At 35.7% G+C, this 11,294-nt stretch overlaps 2 protein-coding genes across 2 annotated transcripts; one reads left to right on the top strand and one right to left on the bottom strand.

Moving 5' to 3' along the window:
• Positions 1–545: 545 nt before the first annotated feature.
• Positions 546–6,345, top strand: LOC110690542 (F-box only protein 6-like). Its single transcript, XM_021867401.1, has 2 exons — positions 546–1,300; positions 4,818–6,345. Exons 1-2 carry the CDS (start codon positions 1,161–1,163, stop codon positions 6,064–6,066), a joined length of 1,389 nt encoding a protein of 462 aa, XP_021723093.1. The 5' UTR covers positions 546–1,160; the 3' UTR covers positions 6,067–6,345.
• A 1,725-nt stretch (positions 6,346–8,070) lies between these two features.
• Positions 8,071–10,765, bottom strand: LOC110690541 (stress-associated endoplasmic reticulum protein 2-like). Its single transcript, XM_021867400.1, has 3 exons — positions 10,580–10,765; positions 9,442–9,598; positions 8,071–8,258 (listed from the first exon to the last, which is right to left on the bottom strand). Exons 1-3 carry the CDS (start codon positions 10,580–10,582, stop codon positions 8,212–8,214), a joined length of 207 nt encoding a protein of 68 aa, XP_021723092.1. The 5' UTR covers positions 10,583–10,765; the 3' UTR covers positions 8,071–8,211.
• Between the last annotated feature and the right edge of the window lie 529 nt (positions 10,766–11,294).

Genomic DNA, 11,294 nt, shown 5'->3' with positions numbered 1-11,294 from the left:
TTCAAGGATGTGGATCCTACTTTTGGTAATTTTTGCTGTGAAGGATTATTCGGTTAGTGTTACAGGGGTTATTCGGTAAGTGTGACAGAGTTTATTTTGTTATTTTACAAGCGGTCACCTGGTGTGGGTAGCCGCACACAAAGCACATAGCTTTAATAGAAGCATAGAATAACATTTTTGATTGGTAAATATGTTATTAATCATCTAAAACTTTTATCAAGTTTGACATAGTGGCATTATTAACAAAACTAGAGGTATCTTGCTATAACTAGACTTGAGAAAACTGAATCATATTCGATAAATTGAGCCATATTGCTGGACTCAATACCGAAAACATCATACCTTATTTTGACATAAATGGTGGTTCTATCAACTTGAAAAATCAAAAGCCAACATTAATTTTATTTTCATCAAAAACTTCCTCCATCGATTGCTAAAAGATTACTCCATCTTAAGCAATTTCATTCCCGCGTGAATAAATTACTCAACTTAAAAGGTTTATATATACTAAAAATATAAAGTTAAACACCAATAAGAATTTCAATTATATAACTCCGTACTAAAATAACCTAAAAATATCCAATTATAAAACAAAGTATCACATTACGTAAACATAATAAAACCCGAAACAAACTCAAGATGAACGGCCCATTGGCCGTGACCAACCCTCCTTAAAACTCATTCAACAAACAAAGCCCCCGGAAGATGGTTTGCGTACGGGTCAATACAAAGCAATGATATCGCAAATCGCACGGTTGATATATTTGACGTTGCAAAAATTACGAGTAGGTGGTCTAGTGTACTTACATTACAAATAATCTAAAGATTACTTTTTTATTGTCAAAAAAAAAATCTAAAGATTACATTTTTACTTAACAACAACAAAAACAAAGCAATAATTATACTGTAATTATAATTAGAACAACAACAAAAAATTAAAAAAAGGCAGATAAATAAAGCCACAAAAATCACAGGTGAGAGAAAGTTAAAGAAAAGAAAAACAATGGAAAAGAAGAAGAAGGGTAGTAGTGGTTTTGGTTTGTTCATCTTCTTCTTCTTCTCCAGAATCCTTCTTTTTCTTTGAGATTTCAGAACAAGGAAGATTTCCCAGAAATTTCAGAGGAAATTGAAGATTAATTAATTTCCAAGGTTTTGGTTTTATGGAACAAGAGCTTGCCATGCTTAGGCAGCTTCTTTCTCACTTTCATGAACTCTCTCAACTTTACGGCTATAATACGACATCGTTTCATTCTCATCCTCTTCTTCACTCTTACTCTTATTCGTCTTCTTCCTCCCCCAGGTATAATTTCTCATCTGATCCGGTTTTTTGGGTTGTTTTTGTTTGTGGGTTTGTTTTATTTTTTATTTTTATGGTTTTTTCTTTTTGGGTTTTTATTGTTGCATTTTATTCAATTTTTTGTGGGTAATTTATTAATTTCATTTGTGAATGATTATGATTTTTGGGTTTGTGATTAATTGATTTTTTTCATGTTATTGTGATTAATTTAGCTATTTATTCAAACCCTTTGATTGGGGTAGCTATGAGTTTTCTGGGATTTAGCTAATATGCAATTTTGATTGTAAGTGATTGAAATTTGTCCATGTGGTTGTTTGAGCTTTGAATTGAGGTCTTAATGATGAATAACAGTGATTATAATGATTCCCTTTTTACCATGGCAAGGCCTGTCATGTCGTGTCATGTAATACCTACGATTGGTAGGGAGTAGAAAGCTGGGAGATAACCTCTTGGCTTAGTTGTAGACACTCTGAGATCCTGTTTCGAACTTGCTCTGATTTCGAGTTAAGTGATGGACTCAATCACTCAACAACCTAGTGTTAATTTGTTGGGTGGAAAGTGGCTGGTTTGGTAGATTGTATTGACACACGGTTGTAAGGTTTTCAATGAGGTAGCTCGGATTTGGTGCTTATATGTATGAATATTATTGTATAGTTGGTGGTATTATATTGTTTTAGCCTTTTAGGTAAGTAACGGTATGCTTCTACTCTTCTAGGGTTTAATTGGCATTTTTGGTGAAGTGAATGAGGAATAAAGTTTTCCATTCAAAGTAATGATTGGAATTACTTCTACATTAGAAAAAAGTTTCCATTAAAGGCAATGAAGCCTTTGGAAAATCATGGTATGAGGGGGCACTATCTATGTAGGATAGCCAATCACGCTAACATGGTGAGACTTACTCCAAATCAATTGTCAAGGGGGGTGGGGGGATGAGATGGGGGCGGAGGGTAGGGAGAGGAGGGGATGATGATGATTTTATATTCCTCAAGAAAGGATGTTATCCCTAATTGAACACATCTTTAGTAGTTTTCTTTTTCCTTGAGATTTTATGCATGTCAAGGTGAGAATGTGATTATGAGATCTTGCTGTCTCTGAAATGAAGTATTATTTCTCTTTTAAACATACGCCTAAATTTTGTCTTCCCATTTAAAGTAGTAATGCTCACCTCAGGCTGCAACCTTAAAATGTACTATGTTTTATGTGTCATCTTATTACCAAATTTCAAAATGAATGATGATATACACAGTAAGCATAGAATCATAGATACAGTGAGGAATAATGATTAAATGACTACACTAATCACTAAAGTGAAGCTCCAATGAATTACTACTATGTACTTACGTAGCGAAATGCAGAGCTATCTTAAATGATATTTTTTTCTTTTAATTGCTAGATTATTTCATATATTATAAGGTGTATGTGTGTGATATTATGGATAATATACCACATGATATTATGCCGTTAAGGTTAGCTGTATGCCTGTATCTGCGTGATATGATGAAAATTAATTCGAGGCGTTTGTCAAAGTTACAATGTGCTATTGTTGGATCGTACTTGAGCATGAATTCACTTTAGAAAGAAACATCAAACCATTTCGTAAGCAGCTCAATTGCACTTGGCTGTTGCTGAAGCAGGATATGGAAAATTGGGAAGGATGTGGATTGGTCTTTCCCTAAGTACATGATTTTCTTATATTGTTCCAAGGCCAACTCTCTACTTCAGAAACCGTTTTCTAATGTTAGGTTGAGTTGATATGAGGTTGACCTTAAAGAGTTACTAAAAGGATAAATGAGTATCAGATGTTGATGACGGTGGATGGCAGTGTAATATAAGGTCTCTAAATGTATACATAGTGTCAAAGCCCCAATGGGGCTATGAAAAACTTGAGAGATAAACAATTTAAATATAGTAGTAGTTTCCGGGAAGTCGCAAACCACTGAAGAGCTGGGTGTCGGATGGCCTTTGAGATTGGTGTTACTAGGGTTATTTATAGAGGAAGGGGACTGAAGTGAACAGGAGAAGAAAAGGCAGAGATGTTTATGGCTATGGTTGAGGAGCTTTCTATTCTGATTGTCCTGCCATCATACCAATGGGAGTGATATGGCAGTTGTTTCATTCAGAAAGATGTTGTTTGGTTATTATTTAGTCATTGTATTAGATAAAGAGAAGTACAAAATTCATCCAAATCTTTTTTGGCTTAATAGTTTGCTCATCTCTCATACCTCATTGACTGTGAACCTTTTTTTTTTTTTTTTTCTTTCTAGAAAAAAATGTTAAGGCATGTTTGGAGTGTTACCTCATGAAAATTGTCAGTTTGAAGGGGTGTTTAGACTGTTATTCCTTCTAATTGGAGTGGGGGGCAGAGCAGTGGTGGTTTAAGATTTAGGGTTAGAGATTTTAAGGCATGAAGTCTGTTTTTGATTATAAAAATTAGAATGACAAGTTGGTTTCTACTATGAGTTGCATCTACTTCACCAAAGTAATGGCCTAAATTGCTTACTGTTCATTCATTCAGTGTTGAACATCGTGACTTGTATTGTGCGATAGATGAAGGTTGAGCTGAGGCCTACTGCTGGTGTTATAGAAGTAAAATTGGAAGGAATTTTGAATAAATTTTTGCTAGAATTAATTGTATTTCAACGCATTGAAGCTAACTCTATATAGACAATGTGGCCGACCTTCAAAACAGTATTACCTTTTGTTTTCCCTTTCCATATTGAACTTAGGGAAGATAAATCCCTCACTGTCCCTCCCTTTTTCTTCTGGATTTATCATCCAAACACTATTCATCTTGCTACATTTATCTTTGTGGTTCAAAGCTTTTGAAGCATCAGGTGGATGAATATACAATTTCTAATTACTATGTTATATGAGGATGCTATTTATCAAGCTTTAGAAGGATTAAACATCAATACCTGTTACTCTGTTAGTGATCTCTGTCGTTGATCTGTGATTTAGTTGTACTTGGAATGGAGTTGGCTTTATATACAACTAGACTATTGGGGTAATCAAGTGCCATCCCTGCTTTTTGTCATTACTGGGACTGAGTAGGTCTCGCTTTTAACTTTTTCATTCTTTAACTGTGATGGGACAATGACCTAATTGGATTTTAAAATATGGTTGCATTTACACTCTTGACTTGAACCTATACATAATATGTTTTATTTATTTGGATATCCTTGATTTAAGGACAATGCCATTTACATGCTGTATTGCTCAGTCTACAGAGAACAATCACTCCTAAGTCGATCACAGTGGTTCCTCGTTGATATTTGTATTCCACATATAGCTGCTGCACTCCCTCTCTTAATCTTGTTATGTGAGAGGGTGGGAATGTTATGAAAATTTGGGAGTGAAAACAGTTTCCTTGTATCTAATGTTAAAAATCCTTGCTGTATTTGCAGACCTTAAACTATTTATACTGATCCTCATGATGATTTGAAGATATTGTTTATTGTTTTACATGCTGAAAAGGCATATTTGCTTATAATTATTTGATTTATTTCTGCTGTTTTTACAGTTGCTGTTTCCTCAATCTTGATGACAATCTCGTGGAAGAAAACTGCAATAGTGTCATCATGCCAGCTGAAAAACCTGGGATTTTAAAAATGGTTGATCATTATAAGCCACCTCCCACCAAGAGATCTCGGAAAGAACGAAATCGTGGAAAGCATTCTGGATCCTCAAACTCATGTGAAAACATGAGTCAGGAGATCTGGAAGGAATTTCCTGAGGACCTTTTGGAGGCAGTCGTTGCTAGGCTTCCCATCGCTACGTTCTTCCGCTTCCGTTCAGTGTGTCGGAAATGGAATGGCATGCTTACCTCGAGGAGCTTTACAGAACACTGTACCCAAGTGTCTCAATCACAACCTTGGTTCTACACCATAACTCATGAAAATGTGAACACAGGGGCTATTTATGATCCTTCTGCAAAGAAATGGCGCCATCCTACCATCCCTCCACTTCCTCCAAAGGTTATCCTGTTGCCAGTTGCTTCTGTAGGGGGTCTTGTCTGCTTCCTTGATATAGGTCATCGGTTGTTTTACGTATGTAACCCTCTGACCCAGGTTTGGAAAGAGCTCCCTCCAAGATCTGTCAAGGTCTGGTCCCGTGTTGCTGTCGGTATGTATCAATATGGAAATTCAACTACACGTGGCTACAAGATACTATGGTTCGGTCGTGATGGGGAGTATGAAATCTACGACTCTCTAAAGAACACTTGGGCACGCCCGCGAAATTTGCCCTCAGGAATCAAGCTCCCACTTTCACTGAATTTTAGATCAAATACGGTGTCTGTCGATGCCACGATCTACTTCATGAGGTCGGAACCTGATGGGATTGTGTCCTATGACATGGTGAGTGGGATTTGGAAGCAACATCTCATCCCAACCCCACCAAACTCGACCGACCACAACCTTGCGGAGTGTGGAGGCCGAATCTTCTTGGTGGGATTGCTGACAAAGAATGCCGCCACTTGTGTGTGTGTATGGGAGCTTCAGAAAATGACGCTCTTGTGGAAGGAGGTTGACAGAATGCCAAATGTATGGTGCTTAGAGTTTTACGGAAAGCACGTGCGGATGACTTGCTTGGGCAACAAGAGTTTGCTCATGCTGTCACTGCGGTCACGACAGATGAACCGGATCGTCACCTATGATGTGGCGAAACGGGAGTGGTTGAAGGTTCCTGGTTGTGTTCTTCCACGTGGGAGGAAACGGCAATGGATTGCTTGTGGAACTGCTTTTAACCCTTGCCTTACCGCGGTTCCTTAATTGTTTTAATTCTTTTATTCCTTGCCAAGTACTTTCCATGTTTTCAGATGCTGCAACATTCAGGCTTCAGTACCCTGCAAGAATACTTTGATTGTAAGAATACAATGGCAGTTATCCTTTACGCAAGTGTTTGAATACACGAAAGTTTGTTGTTTTAATTTTATTTATTACAAAATTAAGAACCTGCTGAGCAGTGTATTGTAGAACTTGCAAATCGTAACATCCGACAGTGTCATGTAAAATTGATATACTACGGAGTACTTATTATTTGTTTGGCAATGTTTTGTTTTTGTTCTAATGCTGTGGGTTGAACATCATATCGCATCATTTGAGAGGCAGCACGCGAAATGCGATTTTGGCCATAGGTACAAACACAGAATTTTTGTTGATTCGTGTCATTTGATGACGCAATTCTATGCATAATCCTCCTATTGAGCTTCATCTTGGCGGCTTGTAAGTTGTAACAGTAAATTGTCTCTGAACATGCTTCCTGGAATAACAAATCTTACCTTTGTATCCCATCTTCGACTGAGCTTGAATAACAATCATGTGAACAGAGTAATTATGAAGGTCACCGGCTGTGAAAGCAACCAGAGCCAAATATCTAAGTGTTTCCTTCATTACTCAGGGAAAATTTGAAACCAACATTATATATGGTTTAACATCTGTAGTCTACTTAGGGCTTGTTCTCATATATTGAACTGAGTTAAGCTGAGCTGAGCTGAGCTAAACTGAACTAAAATGAACATTTTATAGCAAGAAATTAGGAGCTGAGCTGAACTGAACTGAAAATAAACGTATGAGAACAGGTCCTTAATCTCTGTGAAAGGATCTGTCACAAGTTTTACTTCGTATGTTACTAATTGCTGTAAATCCCACAGGATCGGATCTTAGGATCTTTGCAAACAAACTGAACTGTCAAGAGTTCATGCCAGAGCCAGATATCACAACAGTTCTTTTTGTCGACGAGCTTGAGTACACCAGACACGGGTCTTGGCTCCTTCTGCAATCTTCCTGCACAATTTGAATTACCTGTAATTGCCACGAAATCGATCTTGATACACTTCAAACTTGTTGAGAAGAGCACCGCAAACAGAAAAAGACTGAACGGTGCTCATATCATCTGTTCCACAGCACACACAGTTTGCAGTCACCCAATGCCTATTGAGTATTGACTCATGAGCAATTGAGCATGTAGCATACTTAGTTAAGCACCGGACTTTACCAAAGATTTACAAATGGATTTTCGATAAGAAGAAAGAGGAAGGAATATTTCCAAAAATGCCCTTGTATCATATTTCTTATATGCAAAATTAGGTTGATAGTTGATACTGCAGGGACTAGGGAAAATTATCTTTAAAATGTGCTAGATTCAACACATTGCAATAGTTTAGATTGTTTGAAGACAAATGACCATTTCCAAATCTATATGGCCAATTTGCTACAGATTTTGCGCTTTATTACTTTCTATAAGCATGAACATCGCCAATTACAATATGCAACGTCCAAGGACAGGAGGGTTAGAGGGATTCCCTTCTAAACAAGTAAACATTCATCCATTGAAAACTACTGCTTAAGCAATTGTCTTTGCTATTAAAAAGGTATTGCTTTTATATGTCCAGTCTTCGTGATGCTGAAAGGATCTGTGATGAGTTATGATTCTCTCTCATAGCTGAGGATGACCCATCCCAGCCGAAATTTTTATGTAACGAACTACACGTACGTAACAATCTAACAAACTTTAACTCTCTTGTCAAGGGGGAAAGGAGTGAAATAGCGAATAACTACTTTGGACGACCATTCCATAAGGATGTACATATTATAGACACTGGTATCGGAAATAACAGCATTACATAATTTTCCTATACTCCGCATAAGAATTTCAGTATCCTGTATCTTACATTCTGTTTTAAGCGCCACTGTCTATTTTTGGAACTGACCCAGACTGTAAGTGTAACATCAAAGCAATAGCAGTAAGTAAAGGGAACATGTTAAACAAGCGAGTCGAGTAGAGAATGTGCATCACTGCATCTTATTATTTATTCAAAATTTGCATTCGATCAACACAGTTGGTACATTCATCTCGATTACTACTATTTCTGTGGACTAAACATATGAGAAAGAGCTAAACATCACATTGTGCGATTAAGCCATTCCTCCACTTGTTGCTGTCCTGATAATCTGGAAGAGAGCTGAAGAGGAGGAAATAAACAATTTTAGTAAAAGAGCTTATACAACCTCATGACAAATTTGTAAACTTTCGTCAACAATTCAAAAGATGGGTTGATTCTAACAATCAGATAAGATGTAAGGTTTTTCCTCCCAAGTTTCTCTTGAAAAATAGTTTCAAGTAACGCGGATTTTATTATCCACAGATTTTATAACTTCAAACTATCAGGAATCATGTGTACAAAAGGTCAAGTGTGTACTCAGCGAACAAAAATGAAGAGAGTAATACGACCAAAGAAGGATGCAGATGGAGAATAAAGAATCAAGATGAAAATGCAACCAGAATATGACTTTTCTAATTCAAAAAAAAGGTAGAGTCAATCCTCAAAAGGAATATATTGCAAATCTTGAAGCCACTTGGAGAATTGGATTAGTCCCAAAAGCCTTAGTCCCAAAATGATTTAGGGTCTGCTAACATGAATATAAAAAACCGTACAGTATAAAGAAAGGAACATAACAAGATAATCAGTTGAACATCACCCACAAAAAGTAGATTAAAAAAAATACATTGTCCACATGCGTAGTCTTGTTCATGCATAACTAGCATACTCAAACCAAAGCCCTCAAAACTCACAGTTAGTCAGGACTCAGGGAAAGGGTTTCTAGACTTTCTACACCTTGAAGCTGCCAACTGAAAATAAAGTAATAAGCCTTAATGTTTACAGCTATGCATCCTAAGATGTCCAAAACTTTAGGTAGAGCAGTTTCAAAAATACCAAAGAAATCAAATCATGTTTTACTTCGTATATGTTGTATTGTTGTGCAACTGTTAATGAGGCCAGTTTATAGGAAACTCTCATATTCGCAATTGCAGAAATCAAAACCATCTTTCTTAGCTTAAATGCAAATCACACCCCAAATATGTCGTGCAACTGTTAATGAGGCCAGTTTACAAGGAAACTCTCATATTCGCAATTGCAGAAATCAAAGCCATCTTTCTTAGCTTAAATGCAAACCACACCCCAATTATCCTCAAGGCCCTCAACTATTCCCAAATCTATAGTCACAACACTAGGACAGTGGTAATATCAGACAATAAATAATGTAAAAAACGAAGGTAAACTTCTTCCTACAAACCAAGGATAGCTTTGAAGAATACACAACCAACAATTAGAAACAAGGAAATAAAGCAAAACAGAAGCTTACATGAGCCAATGACAACAAACACAAAGAAACCCAACAAAATAGGCCCAACGGGATAATCAGAACCCTTCTTGACAGTAGTCTCGGGAACAAAGCCTCTCTTTGTGACGTTCTTCTGGAACTTTTCGTTCTTCCTGTCAGCAACACGTCTTGAGGTCGTCTACATAAAGGACACACATCACACAATGAGCTAATATGGAGCAGTCATACATTGCAAAAGGGTCATTTAGATGCCAAATCCTCATAGGGTGTTCTACAATCTATACATACATATATCCCACCAACAATTCAATAGCCAATATAAAATCCATTATGCTAATCTCAATCAATGCACATTCATTACAAAGCATATGAAAAATCTTCAATCATAACTTTACAACTTCACATAAAACTTGATGAGTGAATGGAATTGAACTTTGTATACACCATAAACTAACTATACATAGAAATGCACAATCACCAACAAAAAAAAATAAAAAAACTAGCAACAACCATATTTTATATCAATCATGAATCATGTATCATTTTCATACACTAGACCAATAACCATTCTTCTTTGGTTTTCTCAAAATTTTGCTTCTACCACCAAAATAAATCAGGCATATCAAACCCCAATTACCCACATTTCAATTCAATTAACCTTAAAGAACCACTAAATCATCGAACAATTTTACAATCTAATCAATACACCAAATACAAGTGGTTTACCAAATCCACAAATTCCAACATTATATTACGCCACATTCAAAAAAAAAAATTATAAAATTTAACAATCAAATATTAAGATTTGGGTTTGTTGTTAGAATTCAAGCCAACAAGTTCATGCATTGCAATTTGCATCTGCATGCAGAAAATGACGGATCTTTATCACACTTTATCAACAAAAAAAAAAAAACCAATTTCAAAATTTAATCAAACAAGATCCATATTCAAGAATCTACAGGAAATTATAATTGCATGAATCTGATTAACATTCAGTCAAACAAATCAAAAAATTTGAAAATTCAACAACAAGATCACAACTTTACCAGTTAAACCCAAAAGGAGAGAAATTCATAATAAACACAAAATCAAATTACAACATTATAAAAAGCGAAATCAAACTACATATAAAAAAAAAAGGGATTAAAGAGAAAAATACCATGATTACTGGGTGTTTGAAAAAAGAAAAACAGGAGAATTTCAGGGAATTGTCCGAAAAATGTGAAAAAAGAAGAAAGATTTTATCTTTACTCCGGAAAAAACAATGAAATTCTCTGTCTAACACTTTCTCTCTCTTCAACGCGGCTTTTTTGTCGATCTGAAGAAAGTTGTTGATGGGTTTAGAGCTAATTTATTAGAAGAGAGAGAAAGCTTTTGGATTAAGTCTTAAACGTCAACTCTATGACATGGCATGTTGTTATTGGTCTATTTTGTCTACGTGGATGCCACGTTTTCATGTGTCTCATTAACGTTGTAACAAGTATTGAGGAAGTACTACTCTACTTGTCTACTTCTATTAGATTGATTTATTTTATTACTTAATTTTAATTATAAATTATATAGATTCAAAAAAAGATTAGCAATTATAAATTACGGTTAGGGTATGTTCTTTTTATCTTATTTTCATTTTTCACTTATTTCAGGTGTAATAAGAAGTCAATCGAGCTTAGATAAGTTCAGTTCAGAAAAAATAAAGGATTATCCGAATACAAATTACAACTAAAATAAGTTGATAAGTGAAAATCAAGTGGATAGAGCACATCCATAATATTGTTTTGATATAAAATTAAGTGTTCACTTTACGTGTCTAAAAATTCTTGTTTGGACGATGATTATCTTATGAAAAACTCACGAAAAGAACATCTTTTATGATG

This window comes from Chenopodium quinoa, unplaced genomic scaffold (assembly GCF_001683475.1).
Source record: "Chenopodium quinoa cultivar QQ74 unplaced genomic scaffold, ASM168347v1, whole genome shotgun sequence".
In the NCBI taxonomy this organism is placed as follows: Eukaryota; Viridiplantae; Streptophyta; class Magnoliopsida; order Caryophyllales; family Amaranthaceae; genus Chenopodium; species Chenopodium quinoa.
Note: the sequence above shows the minus strand (reverse complement) of the source record. Positions and strands in the feature narration are given on the sequence as shown.

Excerpts from the sequence above, each read along its gene's own strand:
- LOC110690542 (XM_021867401.1), top strand. The coding sequence starts at position 1,161 with ATGGAACAAGAGCTTGCCATGCTTAGGCAGCTTCTTTCTCACTTTCAT. Across the intron at positions 1,301-4,817 it reads TCGTCTTCTTCCTCCCCCAG|TTGCTGTTTCCTCAATCTTG; the intron begins GTATAATTTCTC and ends CTGTTTTTACAG.
- LOC110690541 (XM_021867400.1), bottom strand. Across the intron at positions 8,259-9,441 it reads GTTTGTTGTCATTGGCTCAT|CTCTCTTCCAGATTATCAGG; the intron begins GTAAGCTTCTGT and ends CCTCCTCTTCAG.